This window comes from Camelina sativa, chromosome 5, assembly GCF_030686135.1.
Source record: "Camelina sativa cultivar CO46 ecotype springtype chromosome 5, ASM3068613v1".
Classification (NCBI taxonomy): domain Eukaryota; kingdom Viridiplantae; phylum Streptophyta; class Magnoliopsida; order Brassicales; family Brassicaceae; genus Camelina; species Camelina sativa.
In genome coordinates this window covers 4,832,909-4,857,736 of record NC_141884.1, presented here as the reverse complement: position 1 = coordinate 4,857,736, position 24,828 = coordinate 4,832,909, and the positions used below count along the sequence as shown (strand labels likewise).

The 24,828-nt window shown below is 36.2% G+C and overlaps 8 protein-coding genes across 13 annotated transcripts; 4 read left to right on the top strand and 4 right to left on the bottom strand.

Moving 5' to 3' along the window:
* Positions 1-373: 373 nt before the first annotated feature.
* Positions 374-1,302, top strand: NATA1 (Acyl-CoA N-acyltransferases (NAT) superfamily protein). The gene has a single exon (XM_010510776.3). It carries the CDS (start codon positions 398-400, stop codon positions 1,091-1,093), a length of 696 nt encoding a protein of 231 aa, XP_010509078.1. The 5' UTR covers positions 374-397; the 3' UTR covers positions 1,094-1,302.
* Positions 1,303-1,492: 190 nt separating this feature from the next.
* Positions 1,493-3,434, bottom strand: LOC104785542 (peroxidase 24-like). The gene is made up of 4 exons (XM_010510775.3): positions 3,108-3,434; positions 2,821-3,015; positions 2,436-2,601; positions 1,493-2,059 (listed from the first exon to the last, which is right to left on the bottom strand). Exons 1-4 carry the CDS (start codon positions 3,372-3,374, stop codon positions 1,638-1,640), a joined length of 1,050 nt encoding a protein of 349 aa, XP_010509077.1. The 5' UTR covers positions 3,375-3,434; the 3' UTR covers positions 1,493-1,637.
* A 2,600-nt stretch (positions 3,435-6,034) lies between these two features.
* On the top strand, positions 6,035-8,238 carry LOC104785541 (ricin B-like lectin EULS3). The gene is made up of 4 exons (XM_010510774.3): positions 6,035-6,881; positions 7,224-7,346; positions 7,688-7,916; positions 8,012-8,238. Coding segments are annotated over exons 1-4 (1,002 nt in total). The 5' UTR covers positions 6,035-6,233; the 3' UTR covers positions 8,014-8,238.
* Positions 8,239-8,921: 683 nt separating this feature from the next.
* Positions 8,922-10,617, bottom strand: LOC104785540 (bidirectional sugar transporter SWEET9). The gene is made up of 6 exons (XM_010510772.3): positions 10,460-10,617; positions 10,225-10,261; positions 9,929-10,139; positions 9,689-9,850; positions 9,487-9,606; positions 8,922-9,397 (listed from the first exon to the last, which is right to left on the bottom strand). Exons 1-6 carry the CDS (start codon positions 10,506-10,508, stop codon positions 9,206-9,208), a joined length of 771 nt encoding a protein of 256 aa, XP_010509074.1. The 5' UTR covers positions 10,509-10,617; the 3' UTR covers positions 8,922-9,205.
* A 2,018-nt stretch (positions 10,618-12,635) lies between these two features.
* LOC104785539 (uncharacterized) lies at positions 12,636-15,439 on the bottom strand. Of its 2 annotated transcripts, none has more exons than XM_010510771.3 (9): positions 15,064-15,439; positions 14,715-14,827; positions 14,217-14,389; positions 13,899-13,992; positions 13,516-13,626; positions 13,320-13,409; positions 13,100-13,185; positions 12,956-13,020; positions 12,636-12,873 (listed from the first exon to the last, which is right to left on the bottom strand). In XM_010510771.3, exons 1-9 carry the CDS (start codon positions 15,284-15,286, stop codon positions 12,764-12,766), a joined length of 1,065 nt encoding a protein of 354 aa, XP_010509073.1. In that variant the 5' UTR covers positions 15,287-15,439; the 3' UTR covers positions 12,636-12,763. The 2 variants fall into 2 exon arrangements, with proteins under 2 accessions (XP_010509073.1, XP_087369252.1); XM_087513126.1 differs by having other exon boundaries at positions 13,320-13,412; positions 13,519-13,626; positions 15,064-15,400.
* A 91-nt stretch (positions 15,440-15,530) lies between these two features.
* LOC104785538 (anaphase-promoting complex subunit 7) lies at positions 15,531-20,444 on the bottom strand. 2 transcript variants are annotated; one of them, XR_015598324.1, is made up of 18 exons: positions 20,010-20,444; positions 19,813-19,881; positions 19,658-19,708; positions 19,343-19,477; positions 19,175-19,237; positions 18,594-18,703; positions 18,384-18,468; positions 18,197-18,256; positions 17,706-17,751; positions 17,466-17,539; positions 17,280-17,330; positions 17,002-17,202; positions 16,880-16,916; positions 16,708-16,801; positions 16,441-16,586; positions 15,981-16,210; positions 15,829-15,889; positions 15,531-15,732 (listed from the first exon to the last, which is right to left on the bottom strand). XR_015598324.1 is itself a non-coding variant. In XM_010510770.3 (18 exons), exons 1-18 carry the CDS (start codon positions 20,076-20,078, stop codon positions 15,646-15,648), a joined length of 1,677 nt encoding a protein of 558 aa, XP_010509072.2. In that variant the 5' UTR covers positions 20,079-20,444; the 3' UTR covers positions 15,531-15,645. The 2 variants fall into 2 exon arrangements, 1 of the variants encoding a protein (XP_010509072.2); XM_010510770.3 differs by having other exon boundaries at positions 16,880-16,924.
* LOC147943273 (uncharacterized) lies at positions 20,426-22,494 on the top strand. Of its 2 annotated transcripts, XR_015598326.1 has the most exons (7): positions 20,458-20,855; positions 20,957-21,094; positions 21,190-21,247; positions 21,389-21,636; positions 21,831-21,920; positions 22,081-22,308; positions 22,390-22,494. XR_015598326.1 is itself a non-coding variant. In XM_087513125.1 (6 exons), exons 1-5 carry the CDS (start codon positions 20,536-20,538, stop codon positions 21,898-21,900), a joined length of 834 nt encoding a protein of 277 aa, XP_087369251.1. In that variant the 5' UTR covers positions 20,426-20,535; the 3' UTR covers positions 21,901-21,920; positions 22,081-22,494. The 2 variants fall into 2 exon arrangements, 1 of the variants encoding a protein (XP_087369251.1); XM_087513125.1 differs by having other exon boundaries at positions 20,426-20,855; positions 22,081-22,494.
* LOC104785536 (serine/threonine-protein kinase PCRK1) lies at positions 21,873-24,821 on the top strand. Of its 3 annotated transcripts, XM_087513123.1 has the most exons (8): positions 21,873-21,920; positions 22,081-22,168; positions 22,745-22,802; positions 22,888-22,935; positions 23,181-23,557; positions 23,641-23,904; positions 23,995-24,117; positions 24,202-24,821. In XM_087513123.1, exons 2-8 carry the CDS (start codon positions 22,133-22,135, stop codon positions 24,724-24,726), a joined length of 1,431 nt encoding a protein of 476 aa, XP_087369249.1. In that variant the 5' UTR covers positions 21,873-21,920; positions 22,081-22,132; the 3' UTR covers positions 24,727-24,821. The 3 variants fall into 3 exon arrangements, with proteins under 3 accessions (XP_087369249.1, XP_087369250.1, XP_010509071.2); XM_087513124.1 differs by lacking the exons at positions 22,745-22,802; positions 22,888-22,935 and having other exon boundaries at positions 21,880-21,920; XM_010510769.3 differs by lacking the exons at positions 21,873-21,920; positions 22,081-22,168; positions 22,745-22,802 and adding an exon at positions 22,177-22,308 and having other exon boundaries at positions 22,865-22,935.
* The last annotated feature ends 7 nt before the right edge of the window (positions 24,822-24,828 follow it).

Genomic DNA, 24,828 nt, shown 5'->3' with positions numbered 1-24,828 from the left:
TAATGATGACCTACAGGATAGATGAGAACGATACGAGGCGTACAAAATCGAGGGACGGCTAAATATATACTATGATACGTTGAGTTGATACATAGTGAAGTCTCTTTGATTAATCAACCTGACCAAAAAAGAAATGAAAAGGAGAAGAGAGTGACCTACTTTAACGTGTAACACATGACATTACCAAGAAGAGAGATCAACCTCATAGCTCAAATAAGGATGAGATAGCGTTTTACTTTATCATATGTGGCATATTTAGATTGGCTTATAATTAAAATTTTATTCCTAAACATGATAGCCTTAGAAGCAAGTAATAACTTCAACTTTTCTATAAATACAGATCCTCTAAAACCCTATTTTCACATCACTGTCTTCAAAAATCAAGTAACAAAAAAAAATGGCAGCTCCCGCGCCTCCAACCGCAGCACCAGAGCCAACGACAGTGCCTGCAGAGACTTCAAAGACCGACCACCCTATGTTTTCCCGTATCCGCCTCGCAACGCCGTCCGATGTTCCTTTCATTCACAAGCTAATCCACCAAATGGCAGTTTTTGAGCGCCTCACGCATCTCTTTGTCGCCACCGAGTCTGGTCTTGCCTCCACGCTCTTCAACTCCCGTCCCTTCCAAGCCGTCACCGTCTTCCTCTTGGAGATCTCCCGTTCCCCATTTTCCACCACTGACGCTACGTCCCCCGACTTCACCCCATTTCTTGAGACACATAACGGTGATCTCCCCATCGAGGATCCGGACAGTCAAGATTTCTCGCCGGATAAGCTCAAAGACGTTGTGGTGGCTGGATTTGTTCTGTTCTTCCCGAACTACCCAAGCTTTTTAGCGAAACAGTGTTTCTACATCGAGGATATCTTCGTGAGAGAGCCTTACAGGAGAAAAGGCTTCGGGAAAATGCTACTAACTGCTGTGGCCAAGCAAGCGGTGAAGTTGGGTATGGGAAGAGTGGAGTGGATTGTGATTGATTGGAATGTGAATGCTATCAACTTCTATGAGCAGATGGGTGTTATAGTTTTTAAGGAATGGAGACTTTGTAGGCTTACTGGCGATGCACTTCATGCTATTGACAAGCTAAGCATCTAGAATTTGATGTTTTGCTGCTGAGTACTCGACCCATCCATCGATCACTTCCTTTAAACTTTGTGTCTCACTTGTTTTTAATTTGTTGAATAATACACCTCAAGTTTTCAAAGTAGAGAGATGTAACTGTGATTCCTGTTATGTTACTTTGATTTACATTATTGTTGTATTTTCCGGATTTGAATAAAAGGATAAGCCATGTTTAAAATAAAGTTTGAAGATCTTTTTATTTAATGTGTATAAGTAAGAGGTTTAAAAATTAATTTACCTCAATTCATTTTTTTTTTTTTTTGAAACGAACCTCTGTTTGACTGTTCCACAGTTCCACTCACACATGTTATTATAATTAGGTCCTAGTAAAATTTATCGTAACGTGATCCTAAAAATAATAATTTGAAGACATGATACAATTCCACTTCAATAAATTATATATCGTTCAACAAAATTACAATATCGTAATAGAATTAAGAAAAAAAAAAGAAATCTCAGTTGATGAGTACATGATAATTAAATTACGGTAATTAAGGATTAAGATAGAAAGTAAAATTTATTCGTTGACGAGGCGACAATTCTTACGAATCTCACCACCTTGATCTCCACGTGTAAGGACTTTGATGGAACTCATCTTGATCATGGACCGACCAAACTGAGCAAGAAAAGTGCCGGAGTTTTGGAAAATACTAGCAATGTGAGCAGCGGAGGGATCAGTCAACAAGGCGGCGTCGGAGGTGAAGAGTCCTTTGTGTCGTAGAAGAGAGACGAAGTAGCCACTGTCAAAAGAGAGAGATCCGGTAGGGTCCATTCCAACCATTGCGGAAGAGTTGAGTCTTAGAGATTTGTCGGAGCATTTGGATTTGAGGAAGGATGCGTAGTTAGGGTCCAGGGATGGATCTGTATCCCCTTTTCCGGTGAAGTTCAAGAGCCTCCGACCAAATACACCGCAACGCGCTGTTCCTATCGTGTGCGCTCCTGTTTCATACAATTTCGTTTCCTTTTAGTATATATAAAAAAAAAAGATAGCAATTAAATTAGTTGATTAATGAGTACTTTATATATCAGATCATTTATAATTGAATTTAAAATAATTTTTACATATATGATGTTCGAATTATGTCAATATATTTCGTATGTATAATATACTATTTCTTGAAGATTGGAAGGATTAAATTCGTAGCATCCCGTACACTTCGTAACATATGGACATGCACGTGCTTTGATATTCCCGCGATTTTCTTATTAATCATTCCCAATTCATAATTAAGGTCGTTATTATTATACTTGTTTGTTATATCAGTAACGTATATGTGATGATTACCAAAAGATAATATATGAAAATATGCTAAACCTGATAAAGCGACGAGGTCAACGACGTCCAAATCGCTCTCGGCAAAGAGTTTCTGTAGAGTGGTGAAGTTTGACCCACCAGAAGGTAAATCTCTGGCTGCCTCCGTTGCTAATGAAACTCTTCCATCAACACGTCCAGTAAAGACATTCCATAGCGGCCGTTGAAACTACAACATATCAAATTCCGGATTTAGCATTTTTTCGAAAATTCATAGATTTCTCTCAAAATCCAAACTAATCTGACTTCTTCTAAAAACAGGATTGTTTATCTATATCATCTACAATTACAAACATAGAAACGGAGCGAATGAGAATCGATTCTTGGTTTCATTTTTGATTGATTAGTAATCATGAAATATTTTTAGACGAGTTTGTTTATATATTACTTCATATGAGACGGCATCTCGGGCGGCTAAGGTGAGAATGTCAGCGCAAGAGACGGTTTCAGGGCATTGCTTTTCGAGAATAGATTTGATCTCATCGATGATTTCAAACCCGGTTAGCGACAGATTAGGTCTCGCTTCCTTCTCGGACGCCGCATTTTCAGCGAGTCGATCTAAAAGGAGTGATGCGTCGCACCCCTAAATATCATCAGTGATCCACATTAGACTTATGATCTTTACAAGAAAGATGTCCTATTTATAAAGAATAAAAAAATATACGCATATCATACCCTAACAAAGCAGTCATGGTAATGAACCCTCAGTAACTTGGGAGCCAAGCTAGGGTTTGCTGCGACTTTCTTGGACACAATCTCTTTCACGATTTCCTCGGCTTGAGGACAGGTCTTGTGATAGAAGTTCATCTTCAGCTTACCTTCCCATCTTCCTCTTCTCATCTCATGGCCATTGTTATTGAGTCTCTTACCATCAACACAAAGTAACATAACCAAAACCAAAACAAGTGGGAATAGAATCCGAAACTCAACACCTTTAGCCATGATTCGACTTTATAGTTTTGATGTTTGCTTTGAAGTATTTGTTCTTTTTGTATTTGAGGAATGCACTTGGCAGAGTTGCTTTATATAGAAACTGATGCTTGATACCCCATATGCCCGTTGAATTTTTAATATTCTTTTAGCAATTGAATAACTCTACTGAAATAATAATATATATCTGGGTGGCCAAGCAAAGTTCCCTGTATGTGTTGTGAAAATGAAGGATTAATTATTAAGGTTGCAAGTCAACAGAATTAATTAGAAATATTTATAATTCTCGCAAATAATCATTTAGCTTCATTAGTTGAACCATAACGTGAACATCCATTATGCAGATATGTTATAGATTTCACTGCTGTCTCCATAACCAATTTACATTAATTCAGGCATTTTTAAATTTTGTTTTTAACTTTCACCGTCGCAAGCGGAGCTTACTCTTGTGTCTTTTTCCATACGGAAGTTTCAGAACAAACAAACAAAAAGTTTGATCACATAAAGTGAAAAAGTTAAATGTAGGCAGTACATTTACGTTGGCACAAACGTTGAAGTGAGAGTTGAGATGGCGTCGTGACTTCGAAAGCGACCAAATAAATGACTCCCAACTTTTTGTTACGTACATTGCAGTAATTAAGCCAGTAACGCATAACGGCACTATGTCATATTATGATTAAGTTAGGAAGAAAGATGGTCACTACACCAACTATACCATAATACATACCACACATGCCAACTTTAGAAATGTATACTCAATTATATGAAGTATATGTATTGCATGGTCACATATACCAACTATATGATGACATATGCTCAACATCACAACAATTTTATTCCGGTACACCGTTCATCGAAATCCGGTGTTGACTAATATTGACCGGCGTTGACCAACAAAAAAATTCAAAAAAAAAGATTTAGAAATAAAAATAACAAAATTCTTTAGGAATCATCTAATAAGAAACCAAAATAAGAAATTTAATTGAATTATTTAGGAATCGTCTATGATATTTTATAATTAAAAATATATTTGTATCTAATATAAAGATATATTTTTATGTTTCACTCATTCAGTTTTATAATAGTTACTTTTTTTTTTCAATTTCAAAACTTAATTAAAATTGAAATAAAAATCATTCATAAGATATTAAAACTTAAACTCAAACAAAAAAATCTTGTTGTAGTGAATCAAATAAAAAACCTATTATTTTAACATTATTAATTAATAAACATCAACTTCTTACATAATTTATTTAAATACATATATAATATTATTTAATATTCTCAACAACAAAAATATTTTCTACAATAAAAAGTACTTAGAACCAAACCAATACATGTCAAAATCACTAGAATTATTCCAAAAAAGTTATATACTCATGGTAAAATAAAAGTTTTATTATCTGAAAATATTATTAATGATTTTTTATTTCACTTTTATTAAGTTTTGCAATAAAAAAACTAACTATTATAAGGCTGGATGAATATAATTAACATATACAAAATATAATTTTATAATGAATATAAACATTTTGTTAATTTTTGAACACATTAGATAATTCAATAAAAGAATTTTCTTATTTTTGTTTCTAAAATTAAAAATAAAAAATTTGAATATTTTTGTTGGTCAATATTGGTCAACGCCGGTCAATATTGGTCAACACCGAATTCCGACGAACGATGTACCGGAGTAAAATGATCGTGATGTTGAGCACATGTCATCATATAGTTGGTATATGTGGCCATGCAATACATATACTTCATGTAGTTGAGTATACATTTTTAAAGTTTGCATGTGTGGTCATGTATTGTGGTATAGTTGATGTAGCTGACTATCTTTTTCCCATTAAGTTATTCTGTTTTTGGGCTCATATGGGCCACATTTTAATTAACCTAGTGAAGGGGTCGAACAGCCCAACATGTCTGACTTCAGCTCATATCATGAACATTTTAACAAAATTTTGAAGAATTTTGAAGATTTTAATTATATCAGCTATTATTAGATTCTAATTATAAAGAATTTTGAAGATTTTAACAAAATCATCTAAAGTGAATAAGTTAAAGATTTCTAAGATTACTAAGAATAATCTATAGTTTTGTTGATTAGTTTTCTAAAATCTTGTAAAATACTCCAAACAATATCTATATATTTGTGATACTTTCCATTACTTTATTTTGTGAATAAAATATATAAAGTCTTGAACCAATAACATAATAATTGAATTTATTAACAATCTGAGATTTTTTTATTTTAATTGAATAACATAAAACTTTAATTGTATTTATTAAAGTCTGAATCTAATAACACTAAATTTTAGTAGAGTTTAACAAAATCTTGATCTAATAACAACAGAATCTACATAACATTTAAAGTCTTTAAAACTTTACTCAAATCTCAAACCAATAACCCCACTTAAGTTATGTTTTTTGGAATCAATATTATTTAATATAGTTTTCTTTTTCTCTCAACAAATAAATTGGGATGCTAGCATAACAATATATTAGCATAAACCATTAATTAATTAAATTACAAACATTAATCAAAGATATTTTATTAGACAAAAAAGAAGCTTTATTTTGTCACAAGACAGAAAGAAGTTAATGTTAGAAAAATTAAAAGAGAAGCAAGATTTTGAAAGATATATAAAATAGCAAACAATAGTATAATATATAACATAATATAATGTAATTACTAATTTACTTAAGTAAGCCTAAAATTATCTAGTACTATTAAGTAGACTAGTGTACAAAACGTGTTGTTTACTAACACCCATTAGTATTGCAACAGCTGTCTTTACACAGTCCTTTATAAGTCTCGTCCTCTCCGATCATCTCTTCAACTTTGTACTGATCAAACCAAATCAAAAGCTAATGGAGCACCACAACCACCACCATCGCCGCCACCACCACCAACGCGACGACAGCGATGAAGATCGTCAATCCTTTGGAGGACCACCGCCGCGCAACAATTTCCCCGATGCTCCACCGCAACCCCATGGCCTTTACCAGCCACAACCTCCTTTCGACCCTTACGCGCCTCCGCCTCACTTCGGAGCTCCGGCACCACCGCCTCACTTCGGAGCTCCGGCACCACCGCCTTACTTCGATGCTCCGGCACCACCGCCTCACTTCGGAGCTCCGGCACCACCGCCTTACTTTGATGCTCCAGCACCGCCGCCTCCGTTCGGTCATGTGAGCCATGTCGGTCATCACTCTTCCAACGAGCCCTACCCGCCGGATCACCACCGTTACGGAGCTCATCCGCCGCCTGATTCGATGCTAGAGAGCCACACTGGCGTCTCGCACGTGGCTCACCATAGCTCACATCAGCCTCAACCCTACCCGCCTTCTGGTTTTGACCAAAGGCCTGATGAGAAGAACCGTGTGCCTGATAATATTGCCGGTCTCGCCGGAAGGGCTACGGTGAAGGTGTATTCTAAGGCGGAGCCTAACTATTATCTGACGATCAGAGATGGTAAGGTCATTCTGGCCCCAGCCAATCCATCTGATGAAGCACAGGTATGTCTAATCATCTCTCACTCACTCACCACGATCCAATTTACTTAACCACTTGGCTCGATGTGTTTGGAATGATTCACAGCTTTTGAATTTGTCTTGAGTTAAAAAGATTGAATCTTGTTGTCTACCATTTAGTTTTGTGGTTTAGGTTGTTAGATCCTATTGTTATGTTCATGTTTTCACGGTTTGTATAGGCTATTATTGATTCTGATGTTACTATTGATTGAGCATTTTCAAGCTTGCTGATGATATCATAGTTTATTAGTATTTCTTTGTGGTTGTTTGTTGGAAGATTTTCAATTTATTTTAGTATTTGATAGTTGCTTCCTTATGAATGCGCAGCACTGGTACAAAGATGAGAAGTACAGCACTCGGGTGAAGGATGCAGACGGTCATCCTTGTTTTGCTCTTGTAAACAAGGCTACTGGTGAAGCAATGAAGCATTCTGTGGGAGCTTCCCATCCTGTAAGCGTTTCTTCCTTACTTAGACAGTCTTTTGTCCTGCAGACTTATGTCCAATGCAAACTTGGGTAGATATTAGTTTTCATAACATTAGACAGCATTTGAAAACAGTTGGTCATGCATCTTATTAGAAATCACATTAGTCACCAACTAGGGATCTTAGTTGGAAGAAAGGAAACAGAGAGGTGCTTCAAGAGTTTTGGGAATGGTTCTGGAGAAACTCTTATTACGTTCTGCTAGTTTTGTTCTGTGATTCTGCATTGTTGTGTGTGTTAATCTCTGATAATAATAGGTTTATGATTCCATCAGCAAAATGTTATGATTATATCTTTGGATATTTGCAGGTGCATCTAATTAGATATGATCCTGATAGACTCGACGAGTCGGTGCTATGGACAGAGAGCAAGGATTTGGGAGATGGATATCGCACAATAAGGATGATAAACAATACGAGTTTACTCGTTGATGCATTTCATGGTGACAGCAAATCTGGTGGTGTCCGTGATGGCACGACTATTGTCCTTTGGGACTGGAACAAAGGCGAAAACCAGCGCTGGAAGATCTTTCCTTTCTGTAAGCCTTTTGTTAAACCTTTTATGCTTTACTTAGATCAATCTAGAGACCAGAGTTTAAACTTTGAATTAACCTCTTTCTTTTTGTAAATGCAGGAAAATTGGCGGGTGAAGTGGAAAAAAGTGGGGGGGGGGGGGGGGGGGGTTTGTGTGTGTTTATGAATAAGAAAGAAACAAAAGTTCAGATTTGTTGTGTCTTGTAAGAGTTGAGTTTGTGCGGTTGGCACATCTGTAATCTATCTTACTTGTATTTCAAGTATGCCTTCTTACAGATACACATACTCTGTACATGCGGTTTATATTTGTTTACTTCTATTTTGATATCTTTAATTTTTTATTTTTGCTACAGAATCTTCTATTAAGAAACTCTGCTGCTATAATAAACTATAAAGGTAGGAGATAAATCAAAGATTTTATAGAATTATGTTATGGTTGATTAGTTTATTAAAGCAAACTTGCACTCACGATTATATATCACAGCTGCATAGGATTTGAATTAGTATTTTTATAATTCTCCCATTTTTTTATGTGTGATATGGTATAGACTTTTATAAGTTGAAAATTTGGTCCTATCAACGAAAAAGAGAAGAACCCTGTAAAGACACGACCATTAGCTTAAGTAGACCTCACATTCAATTTTCTTGGGAGCACAATCTGGCATCATTAAGTTTAACTGGCTGGACAAAAGTGATGTCTTTGCTGCGTGAGTCAGAGCATCAAAGGTCCATCACGGCACTTGCAGGCTATCAACACATGTCAACACAACCCATTTATAAGACAGCGAAGTTTTCTTTGGTTCCTACTAACTTACTATAAAAAATAGAAATAATGCCGACATAAGAAACCGCTTCTATATGGCAAGTGGCAACCTTGAAAGAAATTAGTAAAACTGAACAAAATGGATATAACTAATTTAGAAATTAGTTTAAAAATAAATTAATAAACCTTTTCAAGCAAAATGGATATACTGTGTTTCCACTATAAATAGTGAAATTCCGTTGAAATATTGTATTCAATCTAGATCAGATTGATTATTTTACAGTTCCAACTGTTTGTAAGTATTTTAAGTACATAGTTTAATGGAGCTTAGCTTAGCCAATCATGGACACAAACTTAATTAAGTAGTTTAGACTAGATTATCATCAATTTATCAAGGTTTGGTGATGATCAAAACAATGGATCATTTGGTGTCCTAGACCAACTCAAACCGACAAAACATAGAAATAAAAGTTTATTATTCCAACATACGATAAAAATGTCTCCCATGCACATCTTCTCCATGTTTTCCCTTCACTTCATAGCCCTCGCCGGTCCTTCAACATTGTCTGATCTTACATCAGGCAATTCAACAGCCACGATTGGGACTTCGGTTTTATTTGCTAGTTGGTTCTCTGTTGGTAAATCCGTTTTTGTCGAACCTTGATACATCATGTATAGTATCATCTGAGCTACACCGAATAAAAAACCGAGAATGTTTGGCATCTGAAGACAAAGCAATATAGACTAAATTAGTAAAATAAGTAACAAAAATGATGAAAAATATGAAATGTGAAAATGTAAATTAGTATTACAGCGATGAACTTGTCTTTGATAAGAAGCCCATAAAAGAACCACATGACGGCGTTAAGAGTGAGAGACAAGGAGAGAAGAAACGGCATGTATTCCACACTCTTTGTCTTTATAACTTTCCTCTGCAACATCACACATCGTTTTTTAAACACCAATTCATAATAAAAAAACGGCACGATGTTTTAAAGAAAGCTGATGTATCACCATGACGCTTAAGGGAGAAGCAAAGACGGCGAGACTGTAAGCAGCACAAACCCATCCAACGGTCGAGACACGGTGTTGTTTTGGAACCAAAAGATTGACTAGAAGAATTAAGAGACCAAGTCCACCGATGTTGCATATCACTATCAACTTCAACGTGAATATCTGCCAAGTGTACTTCCAGATTAGTAGTAGATATAGAGTTACTCCCTACTAAAAATAGAAATATATTTTGTAAGGAACCTTGGCCTCTCTAGGTGCGTAAATGATATAGAGAAACAAGTAGGAGATTTCAATGAAACATCCAAAGGTGTTAATGCTAATGATGAGATAAGCATGTGTCTTCATTATTCCGTAGTAGAGAAGAAGAGTTGCACTTGCTAGTGCACATATGTACGGTATCGACTGAAACCCTTTCGACGATTTGTTCTTGTATATCCCATAAAACGTTGGCCTATAATACGTATATAATTAGTCAAATCCTTACACAATCTTTTACTAGTATATAGTATTTATGACTCTAGAAGTTAGACACTTACACTGGTGACAGGAACACCCCAAAAGACACAATGTTGCCTGAAAAAAAAAAAGCGTATGAGCTTCTTTATTTTGGGTATAAATTATATTTAAAAAATGGGTTATACTTATATATATATATATATATATATATATATATATACATGTTGGAAGTATATGATATGTAACTTTTATTGTGGATAATATTTGAACTTTCCAAAATCAAAAAGGATAGAAAAATAAAGGGAAATAAATTACCCATGAGACCAAAGAAAAAAGCAAGCTGATGAACTTTGATGAACACCATTCTTCACTTTCTCCTTTCTCTTTCTCTCACTCTTGCTTGTTTAAGATTTGCTTTGATTTTAGTTTCGTCATGCATGTCCTCCATTTTATATTGGTCTTGGAGAAAAAGTGAGTCATTCTTGCATTCTCAATTTTGTCCCCCATTTTTTTTGTTTCTTTCTCTTTTTAAACTAAAAAACAAAAGTTTGGTTCACATTTTCTTGGATATATATTGTTTTTTTGTACAATATATAATGTTTCACTCAGTAGCACAGACAACTCTTGCATGGATGATTGGCTGTAAATTGCTGGTGACTTCTGAAATGCGTCTTTACTTTGCCAACCAGCAAATTTCATTAGCTTCTCGTTTTGTTAAACCAATTTTAATTCTCGTTCTGATCGAGGAAACCATCTTAGAATTTATTTTTTGTTTGTTTTTGTTTTCTATCACAGTGATTAGTTCCTTTCACTTGAAACTAATCTCGAGATTATGAACATTGGGGAGTCGATGATTTTTTGACCATTTTGCTATGGAGAGTATCTACTGATGATATTTTTACCCACGTCAATCATGTCATGATGAAAATTATGTAGTAAAATGTAGTATTACAAAAACGTTGCGAATGTGATATGTTTTTGGGATGATAAAATTTACATCGGCTTTGCGTGATGTTTTCAGGCGGATCTACAGAGGAGGAGGGTGGGCCACGTGCCCCATACTAATATTGAAAATAAAAATTTTGAACACTCGTCGTTATTGTTTGTTAGGTCAAGTGGTGCTTGGTCCCTTAGTAGAAGTTGAAGATAACAAGTTCGATACACATATTTTCTTCCTTATTTTAATACTTCACTTCTTTCATGTTTTTATATTTTTCTGATTGGTTGTATTGTATGTTTTTTTGCTTTCACTTAATTATTTATATACCAAAACATATTGATTCTTTAGTATTTTTTTTTTTAACAATTTAGTCTTAAGTCGTTAATGTAAACCAGTATTACTATTATCTACGTTATGATGTATTAAATAAAAATTATATTTAGTAAATTTTTGATTTATTGTATATTTTTAAATATATAGAAATCAGTGAAATGGTATTCTTCGTAAATGTTTTTTTTTGTAATGTTTAGATTTTAAAACCTCATATTTTAAAATATATGAGATACTACAAATAATAATTATTAGTATTAAAATTTTCATATGTGCCCCAGCCCCCAGGTTAATATTTCGTCTGGATCCGCCACAATCAGGCATATATCAAATTTTGTTGTAATATCTTCTTTTTCTTTTTCTTTTTTGCCACAAAATGTATCGGGAAAGAAAGCTCTCATCAACGTGAGCCTGTCACTGTTGTTGGAAATTCACTAAACTAAAACATCTCTCTCTATCAATACGTCACAAAATACCATGCAAAAAGTATCGACTGTGTGTGTGAACCCTAAGATTTGTGGAGAAGTTTAGGTAGTCGTTGGAACGTCATGTCATTAGGTAGGGTTGTTCCTAATTGTTAGGCCTTCTAAATCCGACAAAGTATTTTTTTGCATTAGGCTTGAAACTTTCTTTTAGTCGAATCATTTCTGTCAATTAGTTTAATTAAGACATAACATACACCTTAAGTGGCAACCTTCTGAATCTGGTTTAGTTTCTGTGTATATAGCCAAATTAATTTAAGATTTGATATTTGTTTTTTTTTTTTAGATACAACATTACGTACTGGTCTGCTCCACCTATCACCTACAATGACATGCATTGTGTAATAAGTACTTATTACAACCTTCCATATACAAATGGTGTAAAATTATCTGGTTGCACATATTACCATGAGATGATTTGTGAGCATGTTAATGAATAAGTATTCTAATATAATTGTTAAAGGTCAAATGAAAACTATTGGCTTCAAATTATGTGGGTGCGATGGAGGCATGGATGTGTTTGTTTAGGCACAAACCTTAAGGCCTTGCTTGTTTGGCCTATTTCTTTGTTAGAAAACTTTAATTTGGCAATGAACAAGACACGCAAGCTTTTACATTACATCTTTGACAGAAAGCATTAATACCTTCTAGATGATCTAAGAGATTTTTATTATTTTGATTCAGCCATGTTTATAATTAAAATTAATACAAACTGTTTTAAGTTTGCGTACTTGACCCGTTTGCTAAATGTATCAAGTTAATAATATCAGTATGATTATGAACATGGAGCTTGATAGATAATTCAGAACATTTCAGCTGTTTGATCTCTCAAGAGTAAACATATAAGTTTGATCCAGACTAAAAATACTACTTTGCTACTCCAAGAAATTGAGCAAAGCTTGGATACTTCGGCTCCCATCCTATTTCAGCTCGTGTCCGTGAGTTGTCTAGCTTCTTCCCTAAAGGACCACTGGTGCCTACAAAAAGCCAAAGTTGTCAGACTCTATGAAGCTTAAGTTTTTTCAAGATAGTCACACGTCAATGTTTGAAGAAACTCACTCGTGAAACCTTTGAACTTCTGATCATATTTTCCGCTTTGATCCATCAGGTCCATCACCTCTTGCCTGAGAAGTATGCAAACTCAAAACATGTGAAATGAAAAATGTTTGAAATATCACAAAGTTGGAAAGAGAACAGCATTACCTTGACAAAGGATGGTTGTCACAACCCAAGAAAATTCGACCACCGGGTTTCTTCTTCATGACTGAAACTGCCAGTGATGCTGCATCCTATTCAGAAACACGTTACAGAAACTGATGAGAGACTAATATATAGTACAGTGCCAATGCAGACCAATCATAAGCATATAGTGAAGTTCATGGTCTTGAACAGGAGAAAGGAGTGAGCAAAATCACAAATATACCTCATAGTGTATGAGATTTAGGATATGATCAGGACGAGCATCGATTGTGCTCTTATTCAACCAGTAAGTATGTGCACCTCTACTCTCTGTGTATAAATAGTTCAGGAGAAACATAATTTTCAAATCCGCTAGAGACCAAAAAAAGCCATTCAGTATATGCTCATTGAGTATCAAATTTCGAAATCCAAAAGGATATGTAAAGCCCTGCCAGTCTAAGAACCGTCCCTCCACATTCCAACACTACTTTCTCTGCTTTTAAAAGCACATCGGTTCTTGGGCTCTTTCCCAGAGGCACTACTGGAGAATCCTGCAGTGAAGGGTGATAAACTTATGTAATTCTTATAGAATATCGCATACATAATCACTATGAACAACAAATTGCAGTATGTCTGGAGTATTGTATACTTTATTTTTATAGCTTTCAAATGATCAGAGCTGTTTGCCCCAATAGCATCAACAAATCCAATTATTCTGATGTTATGTGTGTTAACAACTTTGACATTGAATACTACAATGTAGTGCTAAAGCCTAAAATTAGAAAACTGAAAGGAAAAGATGTGTTCAGGTGCTGAGACAAACCTCGTTGCATTCTCCATTATCAAAGCAATCATAAGGTGCAGAACTAGATGTGAATAAGAATGATCCTTTGCCGTTCCAGTTTGATGCTGCATTCCTGATCCGTTTTGTAAAACACAAGCACATACCAATTGCCAATATTAGATATAGTTGAACCAAGGCAAATTCTTTTTAATGTTGTTTTATAGGATGAACCAATAAACAACACAAACTGACGTTTAGCTTCATCTTTCTTCACCATTTAATAAAGTTAACCGCACAGTAGACCTAAATGCATGGTGAGAAATACAATTCATCATGTGAATTTTTGTAATAAATCACCTGACTTCGCCAGCATAATCAGGGCTTTGTGATGGAGGAGCACAAAAGATCACATATGAGAACTTGTCCCCAAATTCGGTTCCTTTAAGAAATGGTTTGATATCCAACTTCTCCAACTCATCATGATGAGTTGTTGTTGCTGTCTGCCCAAAGATTTGGCTCTCTGGATGTTCCTGCTCCACATATAAAGTTCCATATTGTGAAAACATTGACTCTTATTATAAACGTTATGCTGCAAAGGAACTAGTCAATATCCACAAGAATTTCAGAATATCACCATAAAAGATTGTATAAGATCAACACAGAGCACATTGATAAACACTCAAGACACATAAAACAGGGACTTACATACAGAACACAAAACATTTTTGTTGTTAATAGTACAGAAACACCATATCTATAGGATGTTCTATAAGAAAGATATGTTCAGCTATCAAATTAGGCTCAATCTCTGTAGAAGATAAATGTTGTATACGACATATAGCACCAAAATTATACCTGTCTCCATTGTTGAGCAACTAAGCGTCCAAGAACACCTGGTCCAACAATCAGCAAATCGTTTGCCCCAATTGAAACATGAGACTGGACCTTCAAGCCATCACTGGTCTCATCTTCAACATAAAAAACGTATAAAAAGGTCACTACTCGGAGAAGCAGAATCACAAAATCTTAAATTTTACCACATTCTGAGGTTCCTCATCTATATATAATCACAACCTCCTTTCTTTAATCATTTTTCGCCTCTAAAGTCACTCACTAAGTATCCAAAATTAAAGTCAGCGAGAGTTCCGCAACAGTTCACTAATCCTTACAACTGTCGAAATTAAGAAACAGAGAGTGAGGATACCAATGGTGGTGGAGGAGGAAGAAGAGGATTGAACAGGAGTCGTCATTAACGAAGACGTTGATGAAAGAAAGAAGGAGACTTTGGGTTTATCCTCCTCCTGGCGTCTCAAAGCAAACTTAACTGAATATGAAGAAGATGTAAAAGTTGATAGCTTGGCGAAACACTGGGTCGATAGAATTCTCGAATTGACCGTAGGGAATGAGATGCAAGAGATGAAACCCATCAAGAACAAAAAAAAAAAAAAGCAAAAAGCTTTGGCTTTTTGACGACGACGAAGAAGAAGAAGATTGATTTGAGAGTTGGCGTGGCGAAAGAGATGGGATTCTCTCCGTGAGACTTTGGTGATGGGGGGGTACTCTTTGCATGTTTTAACCAATCGTGTACTTACACGTCAAGATATCCAATATTGTATAATTATTTTTTTTATTTTTTTTTCTTCTTCATCATATTCTAAGTTTTATATACTATGAAACAAGAGGAAATGACATATGCTATTAAAATATTTTAATGTTACGAATTCGATAGTGTTTCACAGTTTTACACACTCTTCTCTGCCTACTACTACTACTACTAAGAACCTCTTCACATGAGCTCAGCTTCTTCAGTGTCTCCATCAACATCTTCAACATCGTTCTCGTCATTCTCATCAGTTGCATCTGGGTCTATTCCCTGCAATTAACACCCCCCAAATTTTGTAATGCACTCACTAAAGATTATCGCTCTAGCTTCATCAATAATGCATAATTGAAATGTAGGTTGACATACCTTCATCTGTTTCTCCAAGCGATCTAGTCCCTTTTTGGCTGCCTCATTCTGTGGATTTATTCTGCATTTACAATTCTTTTAACACTCTGTTTATTGATTCACATGGAAACAACGTTAATTAGAGGAACTACTGATTTGGAATTCCCATAGACCTTAGTGCAGCTTGATAGTGTGATAAAGAATCTTGTAGCATGTTTGTTGCAGCAAAGACTTGAGCTAGCTTGACGTGGAGAGAATCATCAACCCAATCTTTGAGATATCGTTCAAGTAGTGATACAGCATCTCCATTCCTTCCTTCCATTAGATGAAGCTCAGCCAGAGCTAAGGCCGCTCCTAGGTACCCAGGTTCAAGCCTCAGACCTGACTCGTAGAACTTCTTTGCCTGTTACAGCAAAAATTTACATCCATAATGAAATGATCATAAAAAGATGCTCACAAGCTCTGAATTGTTTCTTGATTTGGATAGCTAAATTCTTAAGGAACGTTTCCAATTTATGTAAATCTCTAGACTAGGGAATATATCTGCTATAGCTGACAAAATTCTGGGTAGATTACTGATGTAATGAAAATTGCCAAACCCATTGAAGCATAATAAAGCGAACTGTTGTGTACCTTTTCCCTGCCACTTGATGTACTAGCATGAACATCACCAACTAATTTCAGAGCCTTTGCTGACTGAGGCATTGCATTCATTGCTTCTCTGGCGGTATACAATGCTTCTTTGGTTTTACCAAATGCCAGATAAGAATGGACTAAGCCTGAAATGACCTTAATACTGCAAGTTAATTCACACTCCAACCTTTTCATGTTTGTTAAAGATTTATACCACCAAAACAGTACAACAGTGGAAGTGTATATCAGATCCCTCGTAAACCAGACCTTGATATGAACGAAGATCGGACCTCAAATTCTGAGCAGCCCTGAAGGCGATTGCTGCAGCTTCTGGTCGTTTTGCTTGTAAAAGAAGATTTCCCTATAATATAACAAAAATAGTGAATATACAATATATGCAGAATTATTTTAATAAACCAAATCCTTTAAACGAGGTTACCTTCATTATGTAGCCGGGTATGTGCCTTTCGTCTACCCTGATACTCTAGATGGTAAAGTGAATGTCATGAGCTATCACACAACGATTTTAGCACAAAATTTTAGTGTCAGAAAAATGCTAACCTTCTCAGCATAAGATAATGCTGTCCTTGCATCTTTCCTTTCCCATAGTACAGACAAAGCAACAAATACTTCTGCTCTGGTGTGATCAATGCTTAACAAATCGTGGACAAGCTTGTTTAGCCTGGAATAATCACACTTTATCTGAAGCAGCATTGCATACTCATCCATACTGGTTAGTGTGTAAGGATCAATTGACCGAACCTACAAAAGCTTTGAGATGATTATGCATGATTTAAAGTAGTTGAGAGATGAGACAAAATTATTAATGCGGTGACTACCTTCTCAAATCTCATTATAGCCTCATCATTTTTCCCAATAATGGCTTCAACCTATACAAATGAAATCAATGAAGGAAGAGTTTATCAACTACCAGATTTATGTCAATCATTAGAGCGTCAATCATAATCATAAGAAGATAACTCAGGTGTAATTCTGTTTGCATCGTAGTCAATGCCATCCCTAACCTTTGCTGTCTCAGTCAACAAGTGTACATTGTTTGGAAATCGTTGTAAAAGTTCAGCAAAGAGTTCCAGCGCCCCTGAGTAAATACACATTAGTCCAGTAAGGCATATTGGATTAATCATTGCAGAATTTCCCACAAATGACATGTAAGAACTGAAATCTATAGGGTAGACACAGAGATCCAAAAGCAACATATCATGGCACTATAAGCATGTGAGTTCCATAAATATAAAGAGAGCTACCTTTGTAAGCATGTGAAGCAACACAACACTGGGCCTCAACATAACGCTGTCAATACGAAGAAAAAATAAAAATGGCAAAGAAGAAAATAATGTTATTTCCAGATAAACTTCAACACGAAACCAATGAAGCCATCTAAGAAAAAGGATATACAATATTAGTTCCCTAGTTGAATAGTCTAGCTGATGCTAACAGATCAACATGAAAGCACTTATTTATTTGAGGGAATACTATAGAGACAATTAAATCCAATTTCCACTCATGAACAGCTTCTACCCATGTACACAACGTATAACTCGCTGGATTTTACATTCACTTAGTCCTTGATGAAAAAAAAAAATAGAACTACTATGTATATATAAGTCGTATTGTGGAGAACAACACAGATAAAATAAGACACTTAATAACTCAAAGTATAGCTTGGCCGCATGATTAATGAAGGTACTATCAAACAGTTTTTAACGCTGTAAATACTGCTAAAGAGTATGCTTACTTGCAACCAACGGGTAGGATCTATCTGATCGAGCGAAACCTTTGCACTTCTACTTGAAGTCTGAAATGTAAACACGACTCAACAATTACAATATAGTATGGATTTCACACAGAAAAGGTAATTGAAAATGGGAGAAAAAGGCGCAAAACACATTCAAAGGTAAAAGAAATCTCATAGAAAGGGACACCTGAGTAAAAGATGATATGATATCCTTTGCAGTGACTCCCAGTTCAGCTAAACCTATGACAGCTTCGAGTACATAAGGACACTGCCTGCAGAGATTAAAGATTATATACATATATGCAAGATGTGTTGAATTGGAATTTAACGTTAAAACCGAGATATTATGATAGTGTTCTATGCTAGGAAATGTTGGGATATGAAATGAAAAACAGACCTTAAACACTCTTTATAAAAAGCAATAGCACCACGGTTATATCCAGAATTTCGATGAAGCTTTGCCATCAGTATATTCATCTCCAAGCTCCTGGTCTTGACAGATTCCATCTGGCAAAGAAAGAATATGTGCAATGATATACTAGAACTAAGAAAACCATGAGTTATTACTTATTATCCCTTAAGAACTACATCCAGTTTTTGAAGCAAAGAATCCTATTAGTTTTACTTTTCTATTATATGGAAATGCATTGATGGGTGGAAAGGAAACGTCAACACAACAAAATATCATCTTGGATTCAGGATGCTAGAAAAATCTATTACTTGCGGCAATGACGTTTCGCTGAAGAGAACTATAGGAATTGACCTCTGGTTATAAAATATAATAGCGAGATAACTTAAAACCAATATATAATCTGAGAAGCAGATACTTAAAAGCTTTTTTCTATGTCTATAATCATCCTATACATATTTTATATTCTATGTACCATTGTTTGTGAACGAACAAATCTAGAAGACTAAATAAATTTTGATAAACAGACAAAAAGATGACACTCCCAATGAATAAGACAGAAGGCATACCTCAGAAATCGCAGCTTTTGTTTCATTAAGAGCAAAGTGAGATGAAGCAATCTTGAATCTCACCTGAGAAGAAAAATCGAAAAAAGAAAACACACATGAATTCCTATGTAATTAAAAACCATTTTCTAGAAACCAAACGGATCAAGCAGAAACACCACATTAATTTACCTCGCTCTCATTAATAGCAGAATTGCCAGACGCACTCACAGATGATCTGGTAGATAAAGATAATGAACTCCTCGAAATACCAGAGCTTTGCTTAGGAATCCTTGCATAATGATGCAACGCTTGCTTGTACGTATTCTGACAAAAAGATGGAATACATAAATTCAAAAGTTCTACATAACTTCATAGCGTTCCACCCCAAAGTACTACATAGGAGAAGAGAATAAGCAATGCAAATATGAAACTTTATAATCAGAATCTTTTCCCATTTCATTACAGTTCAGTCAAGAGTAAAGAATTAAACTTTCGAGAACTTACTATAGCTCTCCTGTATTCTCTCTGGTGAAATAAAGCATCGCCCAGTAGAATCTGAAAACAAAACAAAAACAACGACAGAGAAAGAATCTAACTTTAAAATCATAGACTCAACAAGCTACTAAAATAGAAAACATCGAAGGAGAAAGAAGCTTAACCAAATTCTCCGCCTTTAGCTGAGGACTAGTTTCGGCACTAACAGTAGAAGATGAAACGAGAAAGCTTCCCTGGATTTAGATTCATATGTCGAGAAAATTTCATCAGTTCTTGATTCAAAAAAAAAACTAGGGATTTAAAAGAGAGCGAGAGAGAGAGAGGGAAGAATCAAAATGAGTCGAAAAGTTAGAGAATTTACGAGCATTTCAGCAGAATCGTAAAGCCCATGCTCCATTAGAGTCGCGATCTGATCCTTTGGAACCTCCATTTCAGAAACTAGAGAGTTCTCGTGGTTGTTTAGTGGCAATCAATGGCTGTGAGTTGTTTTCTTCGGAGCAGCAGCGATGAAGTATCACGCTCGCTCTTCAATTTTGAAACAAAGAAATCTCGAACCGAACCAAACCGAAATCAACCGGTTATCATCAGAAAATTAACTTCGGTTCATTAAAACCCGATTTTTCCAAGATCCGTCTTCACCGGAGCAAAGAAAAACAATTTAAAACCGAACCGGAGCGAGAATAACCGATTGACAATTTAAATCCGGATCGAACCGGGAAGAACCGGTTATCAATTTAAAATTAATCTCGGTTCATTAAAACCCGATTTTTTAAAGAGTCGTCTTTCACCGAACGATCTCTCTCATCACCGGTGAGGCCTCCATCACCGTCTTCAACGGCGATCTGATCCGTGGCTTCACTTACTCGATCGCCGGAAGGTATAGTCTGATGAAAAGCGGTGAGAAATTTGCGGAGAGATCAATTTTTACTGCTGTACGAGGGAAATCGTGTCCGATTTGCCTCGAAAACCTAACCGACCGAAGAGCCGCCGCGGTGATCACGGCGTGCAAGCACGGATACTGCCTTGCTTGTATTCGTAAGTGGAGTGGGTTCAAGAGGAATTGCCCTCTCTGTAACACTCGTTTCGATTCGTGGTTTATCGTCAGTGATCTTGCTTCTAGAAAATACCATAAGGAGCATTTACCGATTCTTCGTGATCGTGATGAGACTTTAACTTCTCATCGGAATGATCATTCCGGTCGCCGGAGGTATCTCTCTCTCTTTCTCTGTGTGTTTAAGATCCTCTATTTGAAATTTCTCTTTTAAAAAATCACTTCTTTATATTCACTTGCTTATTTTACTTAATTAGGATAATTCCAAGGTCGAGGCATGTTTTGGAAAACTCTAGGTCGAGATCAAGGCCATTGCCATGGAGGAGATCATTTGGACGGCCAGGTTCAGTTCCTGATTCTGTTATCTTACATCGAAAGCTTCAATGGCGAGCTAGGTTGGTTTACTACTATTGATTGTATTCTCTTATCTCTGTAGCTTTCGCTTTACAATCCTCTGTTTTTAACTAGTGTTTGTTGGCTCTAAATGCAGTATATACAATAAGCAGTTACGAGCTGTTCGATTACATTCGAGGCGAAGCTTGGAATTAGTAAGTTTGATAAGACAGTGTGTCCCCATTCTATGTTTGATGTTTGTAGTATTGGAGTTTGCACTCTTAGTTAAGTAGAAGCTTGATGGATATGCCTGCTTCGTTTTGTTTAAATTGTATGATAATTATAGGGTTTTGCAGGTGAATGATCACGCCAAAGCTAAAATAATTGAAAGAGTTGAGCCATGGATTAGAAGAGAGCTTCAGGTAGTCCTTGGAGATCCTGATCCATCAATCATTGTTCATCTTGCGTCAGCTCTTTTCATCAAAAGGCTTGAGAGAGAGGATAATCAACAATCTCGGCAGACCGGGATGTTGGTGGAAGATGAAGTCTCTTCACTCCGAAAATTCTTGTTTGAGAAAGAGGATATATTTTGGCATGAACTAAGGTAAGATTATTGTAGGTTTTCAGATTAGTAGTAGTACATGAAACACATAGGCAACCTTAAAATCCAGTGACATGCAAGTATGAACCTCGGTATTTGTTGATCACAGAGCTTATATCTGTTTGTACTGAGATTTTGGTCATCGTTGATGATTAATTTTGACGACTGTTTCTGATGAGAAGAAAACATTCTTTCAGATGTTTTGCGGAGAGTAGTCTCACGATGGAGGCGTATGATGCAGTGGTTGAATACAATGAGGTGGAGTAATAATAGCAGTAAAAAGACAGGTAAAGAAAATGCTTTAGGAGTTTAACTCTATATTTGTATAAGCACCGAATTAGGTTATGTATTATGTGGGTTTGGTTTAACTAATTAGAACTCTGTTTTGTTTTGTTGCTTTTTCCTGTTAGTCATATCAGTTTTTCATTATCTTGTATTTGCTTACAGATAAACTAAGCACTAAGCTCTCGGGCAAATGAAGTAAATAGACAAACTTACGATGCGACTGTTGGTGTATTGGAAAAGAGTGGACCAGGTAAGAAGACAAAATCAAGAGTAAAAGAGTAGGTAGGAGGAAGATGTTATGATGATGCAACTTTAGGTGCGGGGTTACTTTTGAGATAGCTATAGGTGGATTCCCAAATAGCTGACACTTAGTCTCTCTACTTCCACAATGTACGTCTCTTCTATGCCAAAATTCTCACCCCCAAAGTTTCTTTCCAACGCTTTTCCTCACCTCATCAATTTTTTTCTTAGGTTTCGAGGACCACCTATTTCAACATAACATTAAATATTGTGTATCATTTGACTATCAATTTTTCTTTATTTATTAAAACTACAACACACACAATTTTACATAAATACACTTAAATTTTATCCGTTTCTACAATATGAAGTAGAGGAAGAGGAACGTTCGTATGAGTTTCACTTTCTCTTTTGAACCGTACCTTAATAGCTAAGGCTATAAGATTAAACGGTGAATAAATGACATGACTATAAATGGATAAAAGTTGAATAAACAACGCGTTCTCGTATTCCACTATTGTGATGTATTAGTAAGCAAGCGGGTGTAACACAAAATAAAATAAAATAAATAAGGCTTCTTCTATAGGTTGGTAAGCGGCAATCCAGCTGCCAATTTGCCTATTTGACTTCCCCATTCGATCATGGTGAGCTCGTCTTCTTCTCCTTCTCATTCTCTATCTCTCTGCTATTTTCTTTTGCTTTAAAGCTTTCTCAATCATGAACATGAAGACCCTCATCACAGCATTTCAATCTTCCTCATGAGTAATTCTACATCAGGTTTCGTCTCTTCCCCCTTCTGATTCTCACAACACTCTTACCACATTTCTTCTACATTTGTGTTATATTATCGCTTTTTGTTACACATTCTCTCAAAAGTGTTCTTGGTTGAAGAAATGTGATGTTTGTTGTTGAGCGATGCTGTAAATTACTTGATGTCTGGTGTTTGATTGAATGATTAGTGACTCTCTGGCTGTTTCTCTCCGTAATTGTGTTTCTATTTGTGTTGACTTGGTATTGGACAGTGAGGAGGCTGGTTTCGTCTAGAACAATGAAATGTTTCTACTTCAGCAAAGACAAATCTCATAATGATGAAGCTAAGACTAGAAAGTTTGGTTCCACTACGATGGCCAGAGGAGGATCAGGGTCTGAGTTTAACTCGGATACAAGTACTGCTACTTCCATCACTTCTTCCTTGCACGTCCTCTCAGAGACACACAGTAACAATCTCACAGTCTTTGCCCTCGATGATCTAAAAACCGCTACCAAGAATTTCAGTCGGTCCTTAATGATCGGGGAAGGTGGCTTCGGTGGTGTGTTTCGTGGCGTGATTCAGAACCCTCAAGATTCTCGTAAAAAGATTGATATTGCAGTTAAACAACTCAGCAGAAGAGGTCTACAGGCAAGTAAATCTCTCTCTTTCCTACTATTCCTTTCTCTGTGGTTTGTTGCGAACAACATAATAACATATGTATGTATTAACAGGGGCATAAAGAATGGGTGACAGAGGTAAATGTATTGGGAGTAGTAGAGCATCCGAATCTGGTGAAGCTGATCGGTTATTGCGCTGAGGATGATGAGAGAGGGATACAACGGTTACTTGTTTATGAATATGTACCAAACAGAAGTGTTCAAGACCATTTATCCAATCGTTTTATAGTCACTCCTCTCCCATGGTCCACCAGAATGAAGATTGCTCAAGACACTGCTCGAGGACTCGCTTATCTTCATGAAGGCATGGAGTTTCAGGTCTCTTCTCCATCCATGATCACAAATACCTTTAAATACTCTTTTTTGTGTTCTTGAAACAATATTTGTAGTTTTCTCTTATATGCACAGATCATCTTTAGGGATTTCAAATCATCCAATATCCTTCTTGATGAGAATTGGAATGCAAAGCTCTCTGATTTCGGACTGGCTCGAATGGGTCCTTCAGATGGAATCACTCACGTCTCCACCGCGGTATGCCATGCTTGACCTTGTTGTGTCTCAGTTGGATTCAGACAATTTGATTAATAGGTAATAACCAAACTTTGAATACAACAGGTTGTAGGGACCATTGGTTATGCAGCACCAGAATACATCCAAACCGGACACCTCACAGCCAAGAGCGACGTGTGGAGCTACGGAATCTTTCTATATGAACTCATCACAGGAAGACGACCTTTCGACCGTAACCGCCCAAGAAACGAACAGAACATCTTGGAGTGGGTCAGACCACACTTGTCCGACATAAAGAAGTTCAAGATGATCATCGACCCAAGACTCGAAGGAAACTACTACCTCAAATCAGCATTAAAGCTAGCTGCAATTGCAAACCGGTGTTTGATGGTAAAGGCGAAGTCTAGGCCAACAATGAGTCAGGTTTCAGAGATGTTAGAAAGGATAGTGGAAACAACATCAGAAGAAACTCCTTCAGGACTGCCATTGATGAAGAGCTTGACACCTAAAGACGCATTCGAAGCATCAAGGAGGGAGAGAGTTAAAAGAAGATTTGTCGAACTTTGGATTGGGGTTAATGGTTGTCCTAATTTGCCTACTTGGTCTCCTAAACTTGTTACTTCTATTTGATTTTTTGAGAGTACAACAACAACAACTCACCGCTTGTTTTATGCAAATATTATTGTCGTTATATATATAACTCATCCCATACTCTTTTGCTACTATAGGACA